The sequence below is a fragment of the Saccostrea cucullata genome, unplaced genomic scaffold (assembly GCF_032062105.1).
Source record: "Saccostrea cucullata isolate Sc308-1 unplaced genomic scaffold, CSIRO_AGI_Scuc_v1 ctg149, whole genome shotgun sequence".
NCBI classification, from domain to species: domain Eukaryota; kingdom Metazoa; phylum Mollusca; class Bivalvia; order Ostreida; family Ostreidae; genus Saccostrea; species Saccostrea cuccullata.
Genome location: NW_026933711.1, coordinates 114909 through 141814, shown reverse-complemented (window position 1 = coordinate 141814; position 26906 = coordinate 114909). Strand labels below are relative to the sequence as shown.

The window sequence follows — 26906 nt, the reverse complement described above, 5'->3', positions numbered from 1 at the left end:
AAAAGTGAATCATGAGAGTTCTCAGAATTCAATGATTTTCACACAAAGGGTTCTCTTGCACTACAAACCATGTATAAAAAATGAAAAACATTTTAGGTTCTGGTTACTTTGGAAACCAGTTCAAAGAAATTTCCCTAGCAAGCAGTCAATTTTCCACGGGACCACATAGTATTTTGCCCTGTGCATCCGTCTATCTGTCTATTTGTTTGCAAAACTTTACCATTGCCAATAATTTTTGAACAGTTGGTGCTAGAGCTTTCATATTTCACAAATGTATTCCATGTGTCAAGATCTTTCTTTAGGTACCAATCATTTGACCTTTAAACCTTGACCTCGGAGTTTGACCTTTAATTTTTAAAAATCGAGTTAGGACTTTTATATTCCACATATGTATTCCATGTGAACCACACCATTCTTTGGGTATCAACCTTTTTTTACCTTCTGACTTTGACATTTGTGTTTCTTATTTTACATGTGAATCCCATGTGATCGGGCCTTTCCTAGGGTACCAAAATTTTTGAACTTTTGACCCTCATTTTCAAAACATTTTAAAAACTAAAAATTTTTTTTTGTCATGGTCATGGTTTTTTTAGGCAAGCTGCCATACCTATACATCATTAAATTTATGTAACTTATAATTTATTTTCATTTGTTGCATTGAATGAATAAAGACATGTATTAATATATGTGAACTGTCATATAGTTATACATGAGTATTTCAACACAATACCAGAATAGATTACTTGTTTTAACTTTTAAAAATCTTAAGAGAAGTCTTCTGAAATGTATTTTATAAGATAATCAAGCCTTTTGTATTTTCCCTTGTTTCATGCCCAAACCGACATTTTTACTATACTTTGAGAATTTGCTTTATTTTTAGCTTAACGATCATTTTTTTAACTTATAAAAAAAGATAACAAGAAACGTTTTAGCCTAGTAATTTAATTTCTTCAGTATAAACACATAGTAGTACATGTACATATATGTGACAACTTACATCACTACTGGGTAAATTAAATGTTTGTTTGGCAAATTTTAGGTTAACGTTCTAGAATTTAAAAAATATTTTCCAAGAACAGGTATAAGAATCGAGATAGTTATAATTTATTAAGAATCTGCGAATTATAATGCTGAAAAAGATATTTAGAAAACAAAATAGTCATTCTAAAATAAAGAAGAAATGGCGATACGAATTATTATAAAATGTTTCCCCGACCTTTTAATATAAATTTTAGAAAAAATATGGAAGAAAAGGCATTCAAAAAGAAAAAAGAAAAAAAGCCTGCGAGACTATATATATATCAGTTGTGGGTGTACGTATTCCGACAGGTTGCGAACATGTTCCTCCGTCACAGTGTGTGCTAGGTATCTGAGAACTGTAACTGCATGGTCGATTTGGTATACAAAATATTGACACAAAAAGAAGACCTCTCTTACAGGAAAAGAATAACATTTGAAAATAACAAGTTTATGTATCAATATCTTTGCCCACTCTATGGTTTATGATGTTAAGATGGTTCTGTTTGTTCACTTTATTTCTATTTGTTTGTTTTCATTGAAACTAAATATGTCGTTAACCTGTTACGATAATGATTACAGTGTATATAAATCTACCCAATAAATAGTGATGTTTATTGCTTACTGAAAGTCTCCACACAAGTGAATATTTTAAAGTCGGTGACGTTTGAAGTTAATAATTTATTATATTTAAGCACCTGTTCGCTAGAGAATACTCTTTTGTGAAAGAAAATAATAAAGGTGTCGGTTATGGTGGTTTATTACATGAATCAGGGTGGACAACTCAAACAGATATCTATTGTTTTTATTAACAAAGAATGAAGATTTGTTTCTAAAAAAAGGCGTAGCCCCAGATACTCAAGTAGAAACATCTTCAATGATAACATTCATATTAACCATAAACAAAATATATCTTAAAACCCATCGTTTGTCTTTAAAAAGTTTATATTTTTTAAAGATTTTTTTGTAAAGGAGTTTAGCTCCTGTAAGAATGTGCCATCAAGGTCATCTGATTGCCACGCTCCGCTTACACACACTTATTTTTAAAGCAGTTCAAAAGTCCTTGACATATGGCTTAGAAAAAGTATTGTTAAATATTTGAATAAATCATCATTTCATCACTATCTTTTTATCTTGCCCTCGGTCGAACACTGCTTGAAAAGCAAGCAAAGCCATTAGTGTGTTTATAACCGCTAAAATAGGTTTGTCTCCAGAATTGACCACACTATAAATATTTAGTAATAGGACTGGGAATATTTTATACGTTGCTATAATTGTTTGTGTTCATTTTTTTCCTTATATATTCGTTTTAAGGTTTATTGATACTCTGATAAGAAAGATAACTCTTACTGAGATAAATGTCTATTATTCCTTTATAGATTTGCCAAGTTAAAGTGTCTTTTTTTTTTTTATCTAATTTTACCCCACAAGCTATGCTATAATTGTTTGTATTTTACTTAAAAAATACATTTCTTTTGGAAAATCATTAAGGTTCAAGCAGCATTTTATATGAGTGAGCAAAGGGTTTATTAACCTTAAATTAACCTAAATTCTTCTCTGAATATAATTTTTTTCCATGGATTCAGCTTCATATTGATATGCCACTCGTTACACAGTTATAGAACAACTAAAATCAAATGCATGGGACTTAAAAATGATAATCCACTCTCTCTGTCTCTCTTCTTAAACATTCTTACGTTAGTGTAGTTTTAACTTTTTTGTAGATAGTGTGAGAATAAAAAATGACTGCAAAAGAAATGTTTCCATTTGATGACCATTAACTAGATAACTAGAATTTGTGTAAGTAAATCGGCTCCGAATCTTCTTAATCCGTTTAACCACAAGGTCGATCAATTAATCCGGACTAATCCGACCACGTGTAAAATCCCCGTCACCGCGACTCCGTCTGTCTTCGGGAGGGAATTCCTGTTGTTGAAAACATATGACAATGCTGGGTCGTCTTTACTTAACCGATGCCTTACGTTGACCTATAAACTGTCCCAATCGTTTTCCCATTTCTGTCAAACAATTTCGATGATACCTTTTTAATCTCTCTAATGCTTTAAGAATACAGAAAGAACCATTGCCTCTCCCACGAACAAATAGATATGACGACTTCTTATTGACAACTCGCTTTTCTTCAGTTAGTCGTCAGATATTTAATCTTGATAAATGACCAGTTGGGAGATTCAAGACAACAGCCCTTGGTTATTTGTTTTGAGCAGTTTGAAGGAATTGATTTGTTTATTTTCATTCATCCCTAGAATAAGATTAATTATTATTGATCATTTTTATGTTAGATATCATAATGGTCGGCTCAATACCTCAACTTTCGGAAGTCACTATTTTGAAAATGTCATAATGTCTTTAAGATTATTTTATTTTACATATTTGCATATACGTTGTTTTGTGTGTGTGTGTGAGGGTGTGTGTGTGTGTGTTGTTTAACGTCCCTCTCGATAATTTTCCACTCATATGGAGGCGCCACCACTTGCCGGTCGAGAGCTGCATATGTTCTATACTCGGCACTTACATTGAGGGATCTTTCTCGTGCCAGCAACTTCTGCGACAGGGGACCTCGGTTTATACGATCTCATCCGAAGGACCGGTCTCCACGTCACACAGTGGAGTTCCAACCTGCGATGTAAGGATCAACTCCTTACTTCGCGACTTTAGAGCAGACGCACTGCGCCAAACGTTGTAATTTAACAAAAATTTAAATCAACCAATATGCTAAACACATTGCATTTTAGCAGGAAAAATTAATGGGAAGAACGATTATTCTAGGGAAAACACTATGATCCTTTGTTAGCATCTTTAATTTTATACAACACAAATATTTTTGGTCATTTTTCCTCGAGAGGTCCAAACCGTGATACAGTAACAAAAGAACTTTGGAGAATAACACGTAGAAAATGCCCATCGCTTCAATTGAATAAAATCAAAATAAGCATTAGATATTATGTTGAATTAACTCGGTTTTTAATGATTTGTATAGATGTGTTTAAAGAAAAAGGTTGTTACTGACATAAAAAATTCTGCTTTAAAATATATTTGAAAGTTCTCTCAAATGTCATTTCATAAAATTAAAGTGAGAAAACTCTGATATCGTAATTGAATTTTTGTAATTTTCCTTTCTTGCAGCAAGGATACTAAACGTAGTCTTTATATATTATTGTAAAAAGAAGTGTCATATCTTGAATATCTTCATACAATAACCGTCCATACAATAAGCGTTTGGCTTACACCGCAAAATTCTTTTAAATCTTATACAGTTCCTGTTAATTCAGTCGCTTTGAATTGGAGTTCGTACAGTTCAACAGATTACTATTGTCGACTCATCATTGCAGTGCTTTATCTATAAAATAATTACCATCCTAAATCGTGATGATTCTCAAATAGTAAATTGCAAACAGGTGCTGTTTTTCCTTCCTTTTGAAGCTCGCTCTAATTAGGCGAAAAATTGAAAATTAAACAACCTCACACCACCTATTGGAGGAAGTCATTTTACCGCTGGCCTCACTTTTTTTCATTTCCTTGACCCAAGTTTTTGCAAAACCTTTGGCAAATTTAACCAAACAAAAAAATTAAATAGCAAAACGTTAAGAATTAAAGAAATCAATTTATAAAATCAAAACTGAAAAAAGACAGAAGGAACCAGCATTCAGAACATAAACTACACACACGACCTAAAAAGACTTAAAAGATATACAATTTTGATAATAGATTCATTGCAAATAGAAATCCCTGCTACCCAAGTGACGTACAATTTGTCCCGAATACGTCTAGAACTTGGTAACCTTCAACAAACAATATGTTAAATACTCACAGTTGTTGATTGCTGAAATCTCTTTTATCTACAATACACAGTTAACCCTAATGTCACCGCAAACTTCTTATGCTGCCTTCTTTTTTATGTTCGTCTGTTCTAAATCTTCATCGCAGATGTTGTGACATTGGGGGATTAGATCTTGATTCGCACTGGGACGCTCAGAGATTCTAACCGTTTTACTTAGTATTTTTTGAATGCGACATCGCACTGTCGGACTCCCATGCATTGATTTACCTCTGTGTAAATAAATTCTATATGTACTTCTACAGCAAATTTTCCAGTAGGGCCCTATATCCATGTAGAACAGTGAATCTTATGGTTAAAAGAGCAAAGGTATTTTTATAAAATTAGATCTGGTTCATAAAATCAATGGAAAACAAACAAAAGCCTGTCGGACAATGGATTGAACATTAACAAATGTAGGGTCATCTGACACTGGTATCTTAACTGAAAGTTCCTACTGAACCTTTAACATTAATGATATGCAGAGACCAGGTTATGGAAAGAACAACCCAATTCAGAGACTATATCTTTTTAGAATACTCATCCATCATTTTATAATGTACAGTTCTTCCAACATGCATGGAGAAGATTTTAAGTAATGTAAAAATTATCAAAACTCAAAATTTGTGATCAGTTGTACATGTGCTTGTAATTTTCGGATCATGCTTGGGATTTTTAACATTTTTAACCGAACTTTGAGGGGATTTTGTTTCCCATATCGAACACTTTGAACGGCAAAGATTTTGAGATATCTGTCGAGTTTCGATCACAATGCAGAAGGGGTTTCGGTTGTGCACTAAAAGGCAGCTTAAATATGTAAATTCAGCACGTTAATCTGTCGAAGTCCTTGTCTGGTGATCAATAGCAAATTTGTTGCAAGTTTTAATACCTCCAAACGCTTATCAAATACCTCGATAAAGAAATCAAATGACAGCGTTTCAAGCCGATTACTAACGCGGTTATTACTGGCATATAGAGAAAAGTCCTCACGCAAAACCTTTGTATTAGGGTGGTGCAAATTGTGTAACACATCTGCCTCTTCATAGAATTTTTGGTATGAAGAGATAAGAGCAGCGATATACCAGTCGAATTTCTGCATTAGTCTATCATATCAGTTCTGTTCTGTCCTTGTCAATGCACGGTGAGAAACAGATTTGTTATTAGATTTGTTTAAAGTGTCTTCCTTATTAGAGAGAACTAAATCAGATCTGGTTTAAAAACACATTAAGATTACCAGATTTCAGTAAGGTTCCCGTTCGACTTGTATAGGTCTTAAGGAATTCTGTCAAAAGCGTGTATTCCGCATAATTACTGGCCATTACTGACGTAAGCTGGCTAAGTTTTAAGAAAAAAAATTATTTACAAGCAAGACCCCCCAATGTGACAAAATAACTTGAAGACGTATTACGAAATAATACTGTCTTTTACAGGGGAAAAATTATATTTCTAACGGAAAAATTAATAGTCCTGTACAAATTTTTCATAAGAATTTTTTATTTGTTAAATGCACTACGTAACCAAGATAGATGGCCAGGCATTGCTCGGCATGTGTCATTTGTCTTTCTGAAGGTTTAAAATCTGTCAAAAATAAATGCACATTCAACCAGCCCCCTCCCCCCAACCCCACACGCAAAAAAATGTAATAAATATTAAATAAAATCAATGCAAATTTAAGTCTAAATTGCCAATGTTGGAAACTGTTTTTTATGTTTAAGTCATTACCATATATGTTCAACAAATGCAAATGAATGAAATGTACAAAGTATATATAGTCAAATTCTCCCCTAATTTTGATCAGGGATCAACAGAAAAAAATGCTTTCATATTTAAAAAAGAGAGAAACGTGTCTATATCCCCTTAAAAGCAAAGATATTGGGTATCCTAACTTGGTTGCAGTTACCCTTCTATGTTACATTTAAAGTTTTAGAATTCAGAGATTTTAAAACTTACCATATCAATCTTGTTATAGTAAGTTTTAAATTCTCTGAATTCAAAAACTTTGATGCAACATATATCTTGTGCGCTGTAAACCAAATGAAAGTCACCAGCATCGTTTCGCACACATTTTTTAAACTGATGCTGTGATACTGTAAGCATTTATAAATTAGCGCTCTTAAAACTTTGCACAGTTCTTCAGCGCAATCAAAAATAAATCAGTGTCTAGAATGAATTAGCAACCCCAACCCCCTCCATCCCTCACTCTGTTTCCGCGCATGAAGCACCGCTAATTAGTAGGTACATATTCCCTATAATGTATGCATTCACAAATAAAGCTTCATTTAACAAATTTCACTTCAAGCTAGTAATTGAAAAGAATAAAATCCTTCTTTCGTGAGCTAGGATCTTAAAACTTTTTAGGAAGCCAACTCTATAAATTTTAAAACTATAGACGTTTTTTAAAAGTTTTAAATATGTATATAAAAAAGGGGAAAAAATCTACAAAGACTTTTTTACAATTAGAGCAATACTTACTCAAATGCACATCATGTCTGTCCGTCATCAGAGGTTTAGTTGTCCGGCCTGTGTTGATTCCTTTCTTTCTGTCCAAATTCAATTTCGGGCTTACATCAGATGGCCCCATTATATTAATATCCAATATACATGAACATCGTCCTTGATGTCAGAATAAGAAGTCCCTTACTGAATGGGTGGTTACACGGTGCGTAGACAGTAGAGCCAAGAGGGGACTATGACCGCTGCCGGGGTTAAGGATGGATTCATTTTGGAAATAAATTAGATCCAGTTCGTCGGAGAAATAGAAATGGAGGAAAATGTACGAACGAGATTATCAGGGATCAAAAAGTTCGCTCCGTTTGTGATGGGTACTTAGACTAGATATAGGCAAAGGGATTAAACCAACGTCATTTACTGCCAATCTAATGTCAATTATCATACAGGAATAAAAACGCCATTTGTCAAACTGTACGATATTTATGTAAGTGTTTATACCTCTGTGAATAAATTAAAGTGATAGAAAGTGATAGAACAATAAATTCTATTGTTGTCTATTACATGTAACGTACATTTCATGTATTTTGTTTTTTATCAATCTTAATAAACATGTTTCTTTCTTTTTCCGAGAGATACATTAGTTAATAGATAAGTACATTAAGATATTAAGAAGAAATGTTTCCTTTGTTTTCGCGACTTTGTGAGACCAACGTGACGAAGACAACACAAATGTTAAAACGATAACCGTGCTCTAATTATGATTGTGTAATTTAACATGGTCACTATATACACGGTCAATTTTATTGGAGAGAGAAGGATAAAAAGATTACTCATTATAGTGAGTATGTACAATATTTAACTGTTTTAAGGATATCCGATCCTCAGCCAGGAAGGATAACTGCAAAAATTAATATTTAATTTGAAATGCATCAAAATGAAGCTTGAAAATATTTTTTTTTTCATGCAACAATTTTCATTTTATTCATCTTTATAAGATTCAAGGTTTTTTGGAAGTCTTAGAGAAGGTCTTATAAGAGTTGACTTTTGTATCCTATAAAAGGGGAAAATACAGTTTTAGAGAAATAAGATTTTCTTGATTCCAGCTTTAGATACCAATGCTTATTAGCGTGATATGAAATAAGAAGTGACTTGTGGTGTCTTGCAATGATAGCAAAAGCCTTTTACACTATGTATTATAGAATACGTGACGGAAATAAAAGAGAAAAAATACCAAATAAGTATAAAAATCATGACAATTTCTCTGAATGCCTGGATACCTATCTTTTTTTATCCTAAAATATATTTGTTGATCTATTTGCAATTAAAAAATGCATTGCTGATATTCCAATTCGCTCTTTCTGCAGAAATATTGGAGATCTGACAATTTTCCCCATATAATATGATTAACTTTAATCTTTAAATTTAACGAAATACTGTGGATAAATTTCCATAACTTCGTGGATTCAGAGATACTTTTATGAGTATTTTTGATTGCTTAACTGCTAATTTTATAAACCTAAGGATCGGACTACCTTAACTAGGGAGTATAACTCTTGCCTCATCGTACCTCCTACGTTACAAACATTCGCTAAGTTTACACCACCATTTAATTTCTTTCTTCATTTCATTTTAAATCAACCTGCTTTATGCTATTCTATTTTCTTATTGATACAAATTACTCAAACAGATATTATCCTTGGGAAAAAAACTGTAGTTTAATATACACGTAGTTTCTTCTTCTTTTTTTTCTTTTAACTAGAGTCTGGCCTTGTTGGGGTTGAGGTGAATGAGTCCTCGGGAGATTGAGCTTTGTGTTGTCCATTGTTGGAGGCGCTCATAATAGTGTACTCACGAGTGGCTACTCATATACTGTAACTGGACATGATGTTAATACTCAGACTCATAACTCTGAACCAACCGAGGCAAATATATGTTGACATTGTGACCAGAATTTAGAATGAATATAAATTTAAGTCTATAATCTAGAAGTAGGTTACCAGGACCAAGATTTTTCCCCCAGGTTCCCAGCAGATTTGGTAGGATTAAAAGAACGTTTGGTGCTTGCTTGAGTACCATTTTTAAATGGAGACAGGATACTCACACATAAGCTGGTGGTACAGGGATTCCAACAACTACGTATACAATCAGCATTGCATAAATTTGGTGGTCGTTTTAATGACCTTGTTAGCAAATATTTCTTATCACTGGGTAATATATTGGCTGACTTCTTTCATGAATACTAATTGTTAGGCCTTCACTACGGGTATTACCGGTCCTTTATTACGGGTATTATCGGTCCTTTATTATGGGTATTACCGGTCCTTTATTACGGGTATTACCGGTCGACAGGGTATATACTTACGCCTCCTTAGCACCTGGTTCCACCTCTCAGGCTCGGGAACTTCCGTAGGTCCGCCTTTTGCCCTGTTGACAGATTTGTATTATTTGTGGTTATTATGAAATCAATCACTGTTCGTTATCTTCACCTTTTTCCATTAAGGAAATATTTCTGGGAAACTAAGGGGGGGGGGGTATCCATTTTCCCACTTATTTTTATATCTTTCTCAATCAAGATTTACACATTATATCTATGATATATTTAAAAACAGATTATGTCGGGAATATATTATCGGTATCCAGTAGTGCATTTCAGAATACTAGATGTGTTTGTGAAACACTGATGCCCCCGTATGGCAACATAGTGAAAGTTAAACCTTTCTTTTATGCAAATTCAATATATTGGTATCCAATGTAGGGTATTCTCACTGGAAATGCAATTGTGAAATATAAAAGTAGGCCAAGGTTAAATTTTTTTCATAAGTACTGAAATCTCCAAGTTCAAGGCCATAAGTATCCAGTGAAAGGTCTTGCCACAAAGAAAACACATGTGAAGTATGAAAGCCCTAGCCCAAACTCTTCAAAAGTTGTGGCCAAGGTTATCGATTTTAAAAAGTAGGTCTAACTCCAAGGTCAAGGTCAAAGGGTCATAATTCTTGATATTAAATGAAAGGTCTTTTCACAAGGATTACATATGTGAAGTATGATATCACTAGCCCTTAGCGTTCAAAAGTTATGGCCAAGGTTAAAGTTTTTTCATAAGTGCAGAAATCTCCAAGGTCAAGGTCAAAAGGTCAAGGTTATTGGTATCTAATGAAAGGTCTTGCCACAAAAAATACATACTGAGTATATAAAGTATGGAAGCACTAGCCCTAACCCATCAAAACTTATGGTCAAGTTTTCCAATATTGAGATTTAAGTCAAGGTCCAAGGGTCAGATTTGGTGGTACCCAAAGAAAGATCTTGTCACAAGGATGAAATATATAAAATATGAATGCACTAGCCCTAACCCTTGAAAAGTTATGGTCAAGGTTTGTTTTTTAAAAGAAGGTCAAACTCCAAGGTCAAAGGGTCAAAGTTCTTGGTATCCAATAAAGGGTCTTCTCACAAGAATTACATATATGAAGTATGAAAGCCCTATCCCTTACCGTTCGAAAGTTATGGCCAAGGTTAAAGTTTTTTTTCACAAGGAAGCAATCTCCGAGGTCAAGTTCAAAAAGTCATGGTTGTTGGCATCTAATGAAACGTCCTTCCACAAAGAATATATATGTGAAGTATAAATGTCGTGATATTTACTGTTCAAAAGATATGGCCCAAAAAAGTTTGGAATTTTTGTGTAAAAGTGGATCAAACTCCGAGGTCAAGGTCAAAAGGTCAAATTTGGTGGTGCCCAAAGAAAGGTCTTGTCACAAGGAATACACATGTGAAATATGAAAGTCATAGCTCCACTAAATCAAAAGTTATGGGCAAGGTTAAAAGTTTTTGCGGACAAACAGACAGACAGACAGACGGACGGACATGACAAAAATCATATACCCCCTAAACTTCGTTTACGGGGGCATAAAAAAGAAAAAGATGTGTCGATCCAAGATTTAAAAGTAAAAAATGAAAAGGGGGTCCATCCACCAAGTACCTGCACATAGCGAATGCATCTCATCAGCCATGAGCCCATAATTTTTATAATCTACAGGCGAGGAGTGGGAGCAAAGAGGGCTGCCACCCCCATCCCCCCCCCCCAAATAAAAAGGCCGGCTGCCCACTTTTTTTGTTGTAGTATAGTTAAATATGGATAATGTAGTAGTGTTTGAAGAAAAAAAGTGCTGAAAGAAGTTCGATCCTACCCCCTCCTCCCTTCCAAGGAATTGGATTTTCGTGTTTGGACAAGTTTTCCTTTTTCTGGTCGCCCCTCCCCTCTCCTTCCTTTAAAAAAAGATTCTACGTCCCTAGATGTACTAGATCTTCTAGAAAATGAATCAATAGGCCTATTTGACAAAATGTGGATAAGGAACAAAAATACTTTTGATAGAATGAAGGAGCCGAGGAGAGGAGTTCGTTGGCTTCTTCTGATTCTGTAAGTATTCCGGAATTAAGTGACATTCAAAATTGGTTCTCGTTTTATGTACATATAATGTTATCCGGTATTGCACACATGGTTTTGGACAGAGAATGTCAGTTTTCCACGATGAAATTGAAATAGAAGACATGGAATATGATGAGGATACTGAAACTTATTATTACCCATGTCCCTGTGGTGATCGATTCGAAATAACAAAGGTAAACTAACTGAAAAACGTAAGAATTGGTCTTGTAAAGAAGGGGACCTATCGGTCAGGCTGGGCAGAGACATCAAATAGTGAATAGTGATTTAACTTCCATATATGGCAAGAAATTAGTACTGACTTTCACCTAAGTTCATTTGTAACCGGTGACAACCTTTTCACTGGGGAGCCAATAATTTCCGTTGCATTTCTAAATGGAAGGCTGACCAGTGCTGATTTTTTAAAATGTCAAGAATGTTTTATTAATATTAATCTGCAATATATTCATTTAATCAGGGTGAGTTTAATTTTTGTTGAACTTTTGTAGTTATTCTCACGAAAACATTGCTCTAACAAGTGATGATTGTGGGTCCAAAGTTACTGTAAATTCCTAAATATACATGCGGAATTGATTATCGCGCAATTTCGGGAGAAGCACCACACGTGAAATAAAATTACTTGCCTTTATTTTTATGGGGCAGAAATCTATGTTAAATCTCCTGATCAACTGTCCATTTGCGAATTATTGTTCTTGCTTTGACGTTGAAGAGCCTACCCATGATAAAAAGTACACACAAAGAATAAGGAATCTACAGCACTTTGTAAAAAATTCTATTGAATGAATGTACAGTAGTCCTAATGTTCTCTTCAGCCAGGCATTGTGGTTAGAGCCAGGGCTCTCAATTCTCTAAATCTGGGGCCGATATTCGGCCCCATTCCCAATGCAAAAAAGGTACCTTTTTTCCCAAAAGAAAGGTGTAAATTTCCCAATTTCTATAACAAAATATTAATTAAAAAATAAAAGTCCATGAAACTTAATCGCAAAAAAAAAAAAAAAAAAACACACTTGCAAATGAAAGTGAAACTGTACTACTATTTTATTAGTTCGCGTCAAATGCATTCGTAAACTGGTTCGGGGAACCAGGTTAGTTTTTACAAAAATTTGTACTAACTATGAGTGCAGGGTATCTTGTCATCTAGTTTCGACAAAAAAAATCATTTTGGTTTCAAATATAGACATTTCATTTAAACATTAGTAAGCTGCACCTAGAAACATACCCACGCTTCGGCATGATCAGTCTCGTGCTGTATTGGTAAGCAAAGTTGTCCATGTGATCGAGGAAATTCGGGACTATGTGACTAGCGACTGTCACTCAGAAAGACATATAATCGCAATATCAACACTAAAAGATAGTAATGACAAAGCTAATGTACTTTCAAAAATAGCCTACGTATTAAACCATGTTTGTTCTCTTTAACTGTTTATTCAAAACCGGAGTTAAATTGATGACAAAATGCTAGAAAAGCCAAATTTAAGAATTTTTTTTAAAAAATTTGGTTATCCAACTTTTCCCAAAATGATGATAATTTTCCCAATTTGAACGGCCCCGGCCCCAGTCCCAAAAAGTCGTGTGAGAGCCTAGAGCTTTCTGGGCTCGCTATTAAGTATTATTAATATGTAAAAAAGGGGACCTGTATTAGTATATTAAGTTTTACAGTATTTTGGAAAGGTTTTCTCCATATCTGCAAGGCCATGATAGTGATAAAGATATTGAAACATCTGCATGTTGTGTAGTTCGAATAATCAAACTGTTTCTTGTTATAAGCCCTCACTACAGTAAGAAAGAATATGATCCCATTTAGCTGCAATTCAGCAAATCAGAGTGGATCTGCCCCGAAACAATTTTGAAGAATACAAAAGGGATTGCACTGAAAAATACTACCAAATTAATCAAAACAAACCTTTCTGAGATGGCTTTTATCCTAATTAAAACAATAATCCATAGAAAGACAAAAATTTAACTTATTTTCGCAACATTTTTTCTCGCTTCAAATTTATTCCCATGTTTACAGTTGGAACTCTCTAGATTGTTCATAGTAAATGCACTTAATTGGAGTTATTGCCTATGTTTATTCTGCTCTATAGCAAATACACCAAACGAGTTCTATCATTAAGCTGGGGCTCTTAAGAAAATATCATTTTACCTGTAACGATAGAGCTTTCTATCTTCATATTGTGTGAATTCAGTGATCTTTAGAGTCAGAGTAGTGTCATAAAATGGGGTCACAATTTTTTCATGGGATTGTAAAAATATTTTTTTTTAAAAATCTCCTGAACTATTAATAGAGCTTAAGGTTTTCAGTTGAGCATTGTTGCCCATGCAGAATATTTCCTTAGTTACAAAAAATAAGTTGTCCTTGAGAGGTTTCAAACTGACCAATGGCAAATAAAAGTTGTTGCTTTATAAAAAGGTCAACAACATGTTCCAGTATTACTGGATGAATTGAAGACATTTGTGAACAGTATGTTCTTGTTTTAGAGGAAGAATTGGCTAGTAGGGAAGACATTTGTTTATAGCATGTTCTAGTTTTACAGGAAGAATTAGCTAGTAGTGAAGACATTTGTTTACAGTATGTTCTTGTTTTACATGAAGAATTAGCTAGTAGTGAAGACATTTGTTTACAGTATGTTCTGGTTTTACAGGAAGAATTAGCTAGTAATGAAGACATTTGTTTACAGTATGTTCTGGTTTTACAGAAGAATTAGCTAGTAGTGAAGACATTTGTTTACAGCATGTTCCAGTTTTACAGAAAAATTAGCTAGTAGTGAAGACATTTGTTTACAGTATGTTCTTGTTTTACATGAAGAATTAGATAGTAAAGTAGATTTTTGTTTACAGTATGCTCTGGTTTTACAGGAAGAATTAGCTAGTAGTGAAGACATTTGTTTACAGTATGTTCTGGTTTTACAAAAAAATTAGCTCATTTTGAAATTGCTAACTTCATTTTCTGGTTTTACAAGAAGAATTAGCCAGTGGTGAAGACATTTGTTTTCAGCATGTTCTGGTTTTACATGAAGAATTAGCTAATAAAGAAGACATTTCTTTATAGTATGTTCTGGTTTTACATGAAGAATTAGCTAGAAGTGAAGACATTTATTTACAGTATTTTCTGATTTTACAGAAGAATTAACTAGTAGTGAAGACATTTGTTTACAGTATGCTCTGGTTTTACAGGAAGAATTAGCTAGTAGTGAAGACATTTGTTTACAGTATGTTCTGGTTTTACAGGAAGAATTAGCTAGTAGTAAAGACATTTGTTTACAGTATGTTCTGGTTTTACATGAAGAATTAACTAGTAAAGAAGATATTTCTTTATAGTATGTTCTGGTTTTACATGAAGAATTAGCTAGAAGTGAAGACATTTATTTACAGTATTTTCTGATTTTACAGAAGAATTAACTAGTAGTGAAGACATTTGTTTACAGTATGCTCTGGTTTTACAGGAAGAATTAGCTAGTAGTGAAGACATTTGTTTACAGTATGTTCTGGTTTTACAGGAAGAATTAGCTAGTAGTAAAGACATTTGTTTACAGTATGTTCTGGTTTTACATGAAGAATTAGCTTGTAGTGAAGATATTTGTTTACAGTATGCTCTGGTTTTACAGGAAGAATTAGCTAGTAGTGAAGACATTTGTTTACAGTATGTTCTGGTTTTACAGAAGAATTAGCTAGTAGTGAAGACATTTGTTTACAGTATGTTCTGGTTTTACAGGAAGAATTAGCTAGTAGTGAAGACATTTCTTTACAGTATGTTCTGGTTTTACAGAAAAATTAGCTCGTAGTAAAGTCATTTGTTTACAGTATGTTCTGGTTTTACATGAAGAATTAGCTAGTAGTGAAGACATTTGTTTACAGTATGTTCTGGTTTTACAGGAAGAATTAGCTAGTAGTGAAGACATTTGTTTACAGTATGTTCTGGTTTTACAGGAAGAATTAGCTAGTAGTGAAGACATTTGTTTACAGTATGTTCTGGTTTTACAGGAAGAATTAGCTAGTATGTGAAGACATTTGTTTACAGTATGTTCCGGTTTTATAGGAAGAATTAGCTAGTAGTGAATACATTTGTTTACAGTATGTTCTGGTTTACAGTATGTTCTGGTTTTACATGAAGAATTAGCTAGTAGTGAAGACATTTGTTTACAGTATGTTCTGGTTTTACAGGAAGAATTAGCTAGTAGTGAAGACATTTGTTTACAGTATGTTCTGGTTTTACAGGAAGAATTAGCTAGTATGTGAAGACATTTGTTTACAGTATGTTCTGGTTTTATAGGAAGAATTAGCTAGTAGTGAAGACATTTGTTTACAGTATGTTCTGGTTTTATAGGAAGAATTAGCTAGTAGTGAAGACATTTGTTTACAGTATGTTCTGGTTTACAGTATGTTCTGGTTTTACATGAAGAATTAGTTAGTAGTGAAGACATTTGTTTACAGTATGTTCTGGTTTTACAGGAAGAATTAGCTAGTAGTGAAGACATTTGTTTACAGTATGTTCTGGTTTTACATGAAGAATTAGCTAGTAGTGAAGACATTTGTTTACAGTATGTTCTGGTTTTACATGAAGAATTAGCTAGTAATGAAGACATTTGTTTACAGTATGTTCTGGTTTTACAGAAAAATTAGCTCATTTTGAAATTGTTAACTTCATTTTCTGGTTTTACAAGAAGAATTAGCTAGTGTTGAAGACATTTGTTTACAGTATGTTCTGGTTTTACATGAAGAATTAACTAGTAAAGAAGATATTTCTTTATAGTATGTTCTGGTTTTACATGAAGAATTAGCTAGAAGTGAAGACATTTATTTACAGTATTTTCTGATTTTACAGAAGAATTAACTAGTAGTGAAGACATTTGTTTACAGTATGCTCTGGTTTTACAGGAAGAATTAGCTAGTAGTGAAGACATTTGTTTACAGTATGTTCCGGTTTTATAGGAAGAATTAGCTAGTAGTGAAGACATTTGTTTACAGTATGTTCTGGTTTTACATAAAGAATTGGCTTGTAGGCTAGTGAAGATATTTGTTTACAGTATGTTCTGGTTTCACATGAAGAATTAGCTAGTAGTGAAGACATTTCTTTACAGTATGTTCTGGTTTTATAGGAAGAATTAGCTAGTAGTGAAGACATTTGTTTACAGTATGTTCTGGTTTACAGTATGTTCTGGTTTTACATGAAGAATTAGCTAGTAGTGAAGACATTTGTTTACAGTATGTTCTGGTTTTACAGGAAGAATTAGCTAGTAGTGAAGACATTTGTTTACAGTATGTTCTGGTTTTACAGGAAGAATTAGCTAGTATGTGAAGACATTTGTTTACAGTATGTTCTGGTTTTATAGGAAGAATTAGCTAGTAGTGAAGACATTTGTTTACAGTATGTTCTGGTTTTATAGGAAGAATTAGCTAGTAGTGAAGACATTTGTTTACAGTATGTTCTGGTTTACAGTATGTTCTGGTTTTACATGAAGAATTAGTTAGTAGTGAAGACATTTGTTTACAGTATGTTCTGGTTTTACAGGAAGAATTAGCTAGTAGTGAAGACATTTGTTTACAGTATGTTCTGGTTTTACATGAAGAATTAGCTAGTAATGAAGACATTTGTTTACAGTATGTTCTGGTTTTACAGGAAGAATTAGCTTGTAGTGAAGATATTTGTTTACAGTATGTTCTGGTTTTACAGAAAATTTAGCTCATGTTGAAATTGTTAACTTTATTTTCTGGTTTTACAGGAAGAATTAGCCAGTGGTGAAGACGTTGCCAAGTGTCCCAGTTGCTCCCTGTTAATTAAAGTGATATATGATATTGTAAGTAACATCAATTGTTTCATTATTATAAAAAAATTTTTTATAAATTGTTCAATCCAAATTGTTACATTCTGGCTTATTATCAAAACAGTTTGACACATTTAAAATTATAGTTGTGCTATTTTCTGTTTGAATTATATTCAGTCATTTAAGTTACCTGTATTTAGGTACAAGATAACGGGTAGGCATAATCTGGGTATTTGTCTACAGTGATCAAAGGGAAAGAACTGTGATAAATCCTGATTCACAGGAATCATAAATATTCTTTTGATTTGCACTCCAAATTATATGCTTTACTTGATAACATTTCTAAATATTCTTTTAATCTTTGAGTGATATTAAAAGAGAGAAAAGTAAATTTTGAGCTGACATTAATTTCAATTTAATGTGCATAGAAGAGGAAAAATAAATTGTAGCTGTCAAAAGTTGCACATAAGTTGTTTGACAGTAATAAACATTATCCCTTCTTAGACATTCCAGACCACAGTGCATGGTTCAAGAATCTAAAATTATCTCATAAAATTGTTATAAATTCGAATAAATCATATACAAATTTAAACCTCTTTTTTAAAATTTAAACTTGCATGATGTCTTTTGAATGTTCGAAACCTTCAAATAGATGGGTTAAATGTATAATTTTAAGTAAGTGTAATAATGATAACTTTTCCAATTATGACTGGAATATACTAAGAAAATAAGTCCTTACACATTTATAAACACAATGTACAATGCTTTTGAATTGTTTCGGTAAATAAGTTATTTAAAATCAAAATGAAGGTGCATTAATTGTTTTACAGGATGATTTTCTCGAAGGTGAAGAAGTAGCTGCTCTGTCAAAGGTTGAACTGGAAAAAGCATAAAGGTAAAGCAAAATGGTGAAGCATTTAGGTAAAGCATAATGTTGAAGCATTTAGGTAAAGCATTAAAGTAAAACATAAAGGTGAAGCAGAAAAAGAAATTCAAAAAGTAAAGCATAAAGGTAAAGCATAAAATAAAAACATCAAGATGAAGCATAAAGGTCAAGCATAATGGAAAAGCTAAAGCATAAAGGTCAAGCATGATTGTGAAGCATTAAGGTAAACTGTAAAGGAAAAATAAAACATAAAGATAAGCAGGAAAAGAAAAACTTAAAGCATAAAGGAAAAAATAAAACAAAAGTCAAGCATAAAATTAAAGTATAAACGATAATACATTAAAGGTAAAGGATAAAAAGGAAGCATTAAAGGAAAAGCATTTTTAAAAAAAGAAAAGCGTAAAGGTAAAGTTTCTGAACTTGTTTTTTTATTATATTATATTTCAGACATGCTTACTTTAATTCCCTTTTATTGCTTGAATGAAAATATGCAAAAATTTTCTGTAGGCTTTTAAGTTCACATTGAAAGTTTTACAAGTCATCCTTATTATATCATTTGGAGAGTGGGCTGTTTGGACAGTGTTGATTTAGATAGCCATAAATGTGTTAGAGACCAATCTAATTCTGTCATCTGAAGTGCAGTTAACGGCAATTTATGAAGCATACTCAGTACAAATGTTTCACAATCAATATTATCAAGGGTTACCTTTTCTATTTTGAGTGAGTAGCCAATTTGGAAAATAAGGAAGGTCTTGCTGTTCTAATTTTTTTTTTAATGGTGAAGAGTCGTGTATCTTAGTTACACCTTTTCTTCTACAATTGCTATATTTTATAAATGACCCTCATAGCGAAGATATATACAACTATTCTTAAATTGTTCCATTTGTTAAAGATTTACAGAGTTCATCTTAATTGTTTATACTTACACAATAAAAAGATAATTAATTTGATATTAAGTAATATTTAAAAGAGTAAAGTATTCATACATACATAGATATGTATGGGTATTGTTGAAGTCGGTACCTATTCTTTTAGACTTCAGGGAAAATGTGCTCAAATTCAATTAGGTTTTTGATTGTGTTACAGCTGTTCACGTTCTACGTTTTCGCTGTAACTGTGTCATTGTTTGAAATGGAGGCTCAGGATCAGGAAGAATCCAGCAGGTCTGTCGGAACAAAATATGACAGAGATAATTCAGACTTAGCTCAGCAGGAATCCAAAGGCAAAGACAAACCAAAGGTACTCATATATACGGTTGAGCCAAAATTTTGGGAACCAGGACAAATATTTCGTGGTAGTAAAGCTTCCACCAAAGAAAGCCTCTTCCCAAATCCTTTTGAAGTTTTTTGTATATTAAAATATTTAATGATTAAATTGATAATAAAAGATCAAATATTGATGTCAAGTATGTGCAGTAATCTCCCTTGGCTTCTACCTTTCAGGTTTCTGTGCTGCAGTCCGAGTTTGCTCCTAAAGGTGAAGGTTATGACTCGTCTGACCCGGGACTTCGACCTAGTCTTCTGGATGATGTTCTGGCCCAGAAAAAACTGGTTCGCAAACACAAATATATATATTACTTAGAAATGTCTATTATTATTTTTCAAACACCTAAATTCACCTGTTTTTCAGATTGTTCATGAAACTGGTTAGCTATATAGAAAGGACATTAATACCAAATTATAGTCCAACAGTATGAAATAATTCAGTTTTAAGCCTAACAGAATTGAAGAAAAAAAAATTCATGGGGACTAGACTACTAAATATATAAATATACAAAATTTGTAATAACAGGGGTTTTTTTGGTAGGTAGGTTAAAAATTTGATGACACTTTAAAAGATTTCACCCTTGTCATGTTTTATCTTTAAAGAATTTTTACACGAAAGTAGTGCTGCTAATATATATAAGCTGTAATATCGTATATTAAAAGTGAGATCTATTTCCTCCTAATATTGTAGGAGCTGATGAGGTCACCAGAGGTCATAAGATTTCTACAAAGTCAGCAAGCACAGAAAGCTGAGAGAAGTCGATCACATCACAAAGAGTGACACTGATCCTCCTCCACTCCATCACTGGAACCTTATCAATGTATCGCAATGTTATTAATGTAAAACATCATCAGCTCAGGATACAGAGTCATTTGTAATATTGTATGTGATGACTTTGACACAATTTTTATGCATTTTAAAATATATGTATGTATATGTAATATTTAAGACATTTATTTATTATTTATGGATGTTCAACTGGTGAAGAAAACATGACTGTTCTTTTGACACCTGTGATAGCAGTAATTTTATGCCCCCCATCATTGAAGATATGGGTGTATACAGCTTTTGCCCTATCCATCTGTCTGTCTGCAAAAATTTTAATTATCCATAACTTTTGAGTGGGTGGGGTTATGGCATTCACATTTCACAGGTCTATTTCTTGTGACAAGACCTTCATTTGGGTACCAACACTTTTAATCTTTTGACCTTTGGAGTTGCATTTGAGAAACTTCTACCATCGCCATAAGCTGTCATACAGGGGCATCAGTGTTTCACAAACACATCTTGATTTTACAAGCAATCAAAGGAGTGTACTATGTTTTCACCTTAATTCATTATTTGCATCTTAAGGATATCCGATCCTCAGCCAGGAAGGATAACTACAAAAATTAATATTTAATTTAAAAAGCATCAATATGAGGCTTGAAAATGAACACTTTTCATGCAACAATTTTTATCCTATTCATCTTAATATGATTCAAGGTTTATGGAAGTCTTAGAAAAAAGTCTTATAAAAAGTTGACATTTGTACCTCATAAAAGGAAAAAAAAAATAAATACAGTTTTAGAAAAGTAAGATTTTCTTGAATCAAGCCTTAGATACTAATGCTTATTAGAATGATATGAAATTAGAAGTGATTTATGATGTCTTGCAATGGTAGCAAAAGCCTTTTACCCTATGTATTATATAATACAAGAAGGAAATAGAAGACATAGAACATCAAATAAGTATAAAAATCATGAGTTTCTCAGAATGCCTGGGTACCTATTGTTTATTAACCAAAAATATATTTGTTAATCAACTTGCAATTAGAAAATGCATAACTGATATTCCTATTTGCTTTTTCTGAATATATATTTGAGATTTGACAATTTTCCCTATATAATATGAATAACTTTAATGTTTAACTTTAAAGGAATACTGTGGGTAAATTTACGTTACTCTGTGGATTCAGAGATATTTTTATGAGTATTTTCAATTACTTAACTGCTAATTTTATGAACCTGATGATCGGACTACCTTAAAATTTTCACATGTATAAACAACTTTTAAATTTTTAACTTGATTCAATCCCCGTGTCTGACCTAAGAAATGTAGTCTGGTCTGGCTTATATACTAAATTTTAATATCTTAAACACCTAGACATAGAGAATTTTGTTATATTTAGTAAGTTGGAATAACCTCTTTTGTGTTTATTTTAAACCATATTTTTGTTGAAACGATACCTGCATAAAAACTTCTGAAAAGAGCTGTCATCTGTGTTGGATTGTAAACAAAATCTGACTGTATTACATGTATTATCTGTGTTGCAGTTCCTTAAATATGATTTAATTATAAACTAGATTTCTCTTTGATAGATGAAAAATTGCAACATTTATTGAAATATTCATCCATGTTTGTTTTCTTTTTTTTAATGATTATTGCATTTCATTGTAAACATGTACCTTATAATGCAAGGCAATGTCTCAAGCAATTGAGGGACATCTTTTTTAAGACTGCAAGATGCATCATTACTTCCATATTTAACCTGTCAACCATGGTGAATCAATAGCTGATAGATCATCATCAACCAAATGCTGGGTTGCATAAATGATAATGTGCAGTATCTCATTGAGGGATTCGGCAAAATTCCAGTCTCCAGGGCAAGCCTATTTCCCGAGTTGCAGCTGAGTGTGTAACCAAGTGCCAACTAAGTACACTGTATGTTTATACATGACAGATGTGGGAGAGGGGGGCTGTATTAGATGACGAGGGTTCCGAGTAACTTTGTGGTCAGAAGCAGCTCAAGGACGTTGTACAGTTGAGGCCAGGAAGCAAAGCTCTCCTGACCTTTTGAGAATTTGCAATTACATGGGTAGTACATCTTATTTTGACAAATGGTTTTTACTGTACATTTATTAGTGGTACATCATTGTATGGCAGGAAAACTTTATTACATGCATTTAAATAAAAGATGAACAACTGCATTATTTTAATTCAAATTTTTATCAATCTGAATATCAAATAGGGTCCTTATTGTGCCCTCCTGTCCACTAATCAATAGAATGAATATTGCAAAGGTACTTCTCTGCTAAATACCCAAGATTTTCAAAAACTAGAGGCCCATGGGCCACATCACTCACCTGAGAAGCTTTGACCATTCTGTTCTTTACCAGATTTCCCCCTTGTAATACATATTGTGACCCCACCCTTCCCCACTAAACATAATTTAGACAATTTAGAAACTACACTACCCCATAATGCTTTTACATCAGTTTCAGCTTTTCTGACCAAGTGGTTCTTGAGAAGATTTTTAAAGATTTTTCTATATATTTCTATGTAAAATTTTGATTCCCCATTGTGGCCCCGCCCTACTCCCGGGGGTCATGATTTGAACAATTTAGAATCTACACTACCCCAGAATGCTTCCACATAAGTTTCAGCTTTTCTGGCCCGGTGGTTCTTGAGAAGAAGATTTTTTAATGACCCAACCCTTTTTTTGTCTTTTTCTTGATTATCTCCCCTTGTGAGGGGACTTGGCCCCTCATTTTAATAATTTCAATTCCTCTTTACCCAAGGATGCTTTGTACCAACAGACCTGTTTACCCATAACGCTGTCTCTCAGTATTTTTTATTTGATTTGTTCGTGAGATTTGGCATTTGCCAGTTAAGATTTCACTTTCCATCAATTTTACATATATCAAGAGAGAAAAACTGCTTTTCTGATTACAAAAACATGGTTTAACAACAAGGTCTTTGTCATTTCATAATACCACAGCGTTTTGGCAACCTGAAATCGCTTATGTGTTTGAAATCTTTATCTTATTTCGCGATAAATAGGGTAAAACTAAGACAGATCATAACCAAAACTAACATATTTCAGATTTCAATATTTTCATAATGGCAAAACGTGAGACGTATTTTAGACAAAATCCGTACAAAATACGGCCAAATCATAAGAGTAAACAGGTCTGTACCAAGTTTGGTCAAAATTGACCCAATGGTTCTTGAGAAGTCGAAAATGTGAAAAGTTTACAGACACCGTGACCTACATTTTGGACAAAATAGTGATCATAGCCATAAAATGTCGAAAGTAGGTCACCGTGAAAAGCTCACAAAGTTTGATGATTCTAGGCCAATAAATACCTAAGATACATAAATATAGCCATAAAATGTTAAAAGTAGGTCACCGTGACCTACTTTTTGGTCAACATTCTCCGAAAACCCAAGATGCATCAACTGACAAAGTATAATGATTCTAAGCCAATAAGTACCGGAGATAATAAAATGTCGAGTCTCCGGCTCAGGTGAGCTAAAAAAAAATTATGCCCCCGTTATCAAAGAGTTTTTGTTGTGTCCATCCGTTTGTATGCAAAAACTTTAATCTTGCCCATAACTTTTGATTTAGTGGCCCTATGACTTTCATATTTCACGGCCCTCTTAGTGAGGGAAGGGTTGTGTAATCAATCAGACAAGTCGCTAATAAAATAAAATAAAGCAACTGTTCCTACACAAAGAGCTTGGCACTTTGAAGTTAAGTGAATGTTTTTTTAGATGAGACCTTCAAACCCAAGTCTCATGTCATGGTAGGCGCTGGCACAATGAAGAACCCTCAATAGCAATCTTTCTAAAAAGTTAATGCACACCGACACACCCCTTAACTCACCAAAGAGCTGAGTTAAAATGTTTTTTTAGATGAGACCTCTAGCAATCTTTCAGGGACACACCCCTTAACTCACCTGAGTTAAATCTACATAAATGGTTCTCAACCACCTTGTTCACCAATGTCAAGAAACAAAAGCAAATGATTTTCAAATAAACACCTTTATTCCACTTGCATACAATTTCCTGGACATAAACAATAGGAAATTACAGCTGATTTTCAAAAATAGTAATATGTATATTAATATATGTATATATAGATATATCATCAATACTTGTTAATGTATATTTCTGCATTCCTTTTTGATTGGAGAAAAATTGTTTAGTAATTACATGACTTACTATCTGGAGCATTGTTTTAGACTTTCATGACAATCTGGAGTCATTATTGTGAAATACATCAGTAATACCACAGTAATATCCTTAAACAAGTAGCTGACCTCTTTAGATAATCCTTTCATAATGCTTTGTACTTTGTTTAAAAATTTTTGTAGTCCTTGGTGAAAAACTCTACAAAATAATTTGTTTGATAATAAAAGATCTACTGCATCCAAAGCACAAAGTAACGAAAAGGCATGTCAAAATAGAATGACTATCTTGCTATCCTTAAAATTAGGTCTCGTCAGCTTACAGCACAAATTTTCATTTTAACTTGTTTTTATGTTACCATCCACTTATAGAGAGAAAGGAAGACTTCACAGATGTAGTACCAGTTGGGACTGTTCTCTAGAACTGCTCCAGATTTTTGTTTATAACAAAAGAAATTACCATCAAGAATTATCTTCTTGGCACTACTTAAACATCCTTATTTATTATTGCTAAACTAGTCAAAAAACTTTATAGAAAACAAGATGAAAAACATTTCCTTAAAAAAAATCACAGGAATTTTCATGCACCAATCTTGTGTAAAAACAGACTAAAATTTGCATATTGTATGTTTATCAAATAAAATACAAAAGAACCTCCAATCAAAAAGGAATGTCCTTGGACTATAAATGTATAACCACAGGAGTGATTTGTAAATCATTGCAAAGTCAAAATTTACAAAAAAATTGAACAAGTCAACTAGGAATGGCAAAATTCAAAAAGCACATTTCTGTGTGCAATAATCAACATTTGAACAGAAAAAAAATATATAATAATTTTTATAAAGTCAAACCTCATTCCCTATGATAAACATCTTGAATAAAATTAGACTATTTAATGCATAAAGTTGAATTAGTAAAACATAAAGCAGCCCAATTTGGCAAACAAGGTGAACTTGATGTAAAATCTCTCATGTTTAACCAAGCTGGGTAGGGATATCACATTCTGAATACTGATGCTGTATGACACCACCACAACTATCATTGCCGAATAACATCACCATTACTGTCGTTTAAGCAAGCAAACATCGGAAATATGCAATGATAGACAGGCCGGTGTACATACATACCCTATTGTAGTTGATATGAAAATTAAACTTGTTATTTTAAGAAGCACTCTCCTTGTTGCGTAGACAAAAATGACCTTTCTCCTTATATAATCACCCACTATCTATGTCTTATCACTGGGTACTTCCAAAAGCCACAAGTATAATTTGACTCTGGTTACATGTAAATATGTTATGTCACATGGTGCTATATAATGAGTTCTGTACAGAAAATAATCAAACGCAAGAGTACTGTATATCTTGCATTTTTTTTATTTTCTGCACAGCTGTAAAAAAAATATTAACAGAAAAAAATTGCAATAATTAAATGTATATCATTGTATATGAAACATGTCAATAGTAAAGAAGTCAAAAAATTATATAGATTATAATACCAAATAAAACACTGAATTATTGTTCACAGACCAGAAAAAAGTTAAGCACACTACAAATTATAAATACTGAGCCAGAGTTTAAATCATTCAACCCCAAGAGAAAGCATTAATTAATAAACCAAAACTAGTCAAACATTAATATCAAAGGTGATTCTTTCCTTAGACTATGAAACAAATGAAATAACATCAACAGTAAACTCAAAATGACTAAAGCAAATTAATAAAATAAGATGCTGCTAATAAGTATGGACACTAGTAAAATATTCTGGTAACTTTCATAATAATAAAGACTTGTATATCTTTCTCAAGTGTTTCAAATATATAATTTCCAAATAAAAGAGCACCATTTGGATAAACTGTCTATTCAACATTTCCCTGTGACCAAACAATTATTACACAAAAATGGGGGGGTTGCTAGTCAAGTCAAATCTACACATGGTGAAAAGAGGATGTTTTTTAACTCCCCCTGCTGTTCATAGAAACTCTGCTTGGATATTTAAGTACTGACATAGTAGGATGTACCCATAAATGTATATACATGCAACTATAAAAAAAAAAAAATTATATAATATCCCAGAGTAAAAAAAAATATTATGCAATTTTAATACAATCAATAAATAAGATGTGAAATACAATGCCCTAGCGGTAGCTTCACTTAAACTTTGACCTTTATGTTTGACCTCAAGACTGAAAAAAATAGAAATTCAAGAGAAAAGTAAACCTTTCAAGCAAAGTATTTAATAAATCATAAATAATATGCCCCCTAGTTTTTATCCCAGGGCATGTAGAAATCTCATTTAT

At 32.9% G+C, this 26906-nt stretch overlaps 3 protein-coding genes across 6 annotated transcripts in view; 2 read left to right on the top strand and 1 right to left on the bottom strand.

The window, feature by feature from the left end:
• Positions 1 to 26906, bottom strand: part of LOC134239030 (formin-J-like) — a 93570-nt gene that overhangs the window by 52988 nt on the left and 13676 nt on the right. The gene's annotated exons all lie outside the window — the stretch shown is intronic.
• On the top strand, positions 11782 to 18636 carry LOC134239042 (diphthamide biosynthesis protein 3-like). The gene is made up of 3 exons (XM_062721188.1): positions 11782 to 11914; positions 17462 to 17536; positions 18334 to 18636. The coding sequence occupies exons 1-3, from the start codon at positions 11807 to 11809 to the stop codon at positions 18394 to 18396; spliced, it is 246 nt and encodes an 81-aa protein (XP_062577172.1). The 5' UTR covers positions 11782 to 11806; the 3' UTR covers positions 18397 to 18636.
• Positions 19477 to 21026, top strand: LOC134239041 (uncharacterized). The gene is made up of 3 exons (XM_062721187.1): positions 19477 to 19628; positions 19832 to 19939; positions 20346 to 21026. The coding sequence occupies exons 1-3, from the start codon at positions 19521 to 19523 to the stop codon at positions 20433 to 20435; spliced, it is 306 nt and encodes a 101-aa protein (XP_062577171.1). The 5' UTR covers positions 19477 to 19520; the 3' UTR covers positions 20436 to 21026.

Bases quoted from the DNA above. Each gene is read 5' to 3' on its own strand.
- LOC134239042 (XM_062721188.1), top strand. From the start codon at position 11,807: ATGTCAGTTTTCCACGATGAAATTGAAATAGAAGACATGGAATATGAT. The intron at 11,915-17,461 runs GTAAACTAACTG...CTGGTTTTACAG, and splicing joins ATCGATTCGAAATAACAAAG to GAAGAATTAGCCAGTGGTGA. The intron at 17,537-18,333 runs GTAAGTAACATC...ATTGTTTTACAG, and splicing joins TTAAAGTGATATATGATATT to GATGATTTTCTCGAAGGTGA.
- LOC134239041 (XM_062721187.1), top strand. From the start codon at position 19,521: ATGGAGGCTCAGGATCAGGAAGAATCCAGCAGGTCTGTCGGAACAAAA. The intron at 19,629-19,831 runs GTACTCATATAT...TCTACCTTTCAG, and splicing joins AAGGCAAAGACAAACCAAAG to GTTTCTGTGCTGCAGTCCGA. The intron at 19,940-20,345 runs GTTCGCAAACAC...CTAATATTGTAG, and splicing joins TTCTGGCCCAGAAAAAACTG to GAGCTGATGAGGTCACCAGA.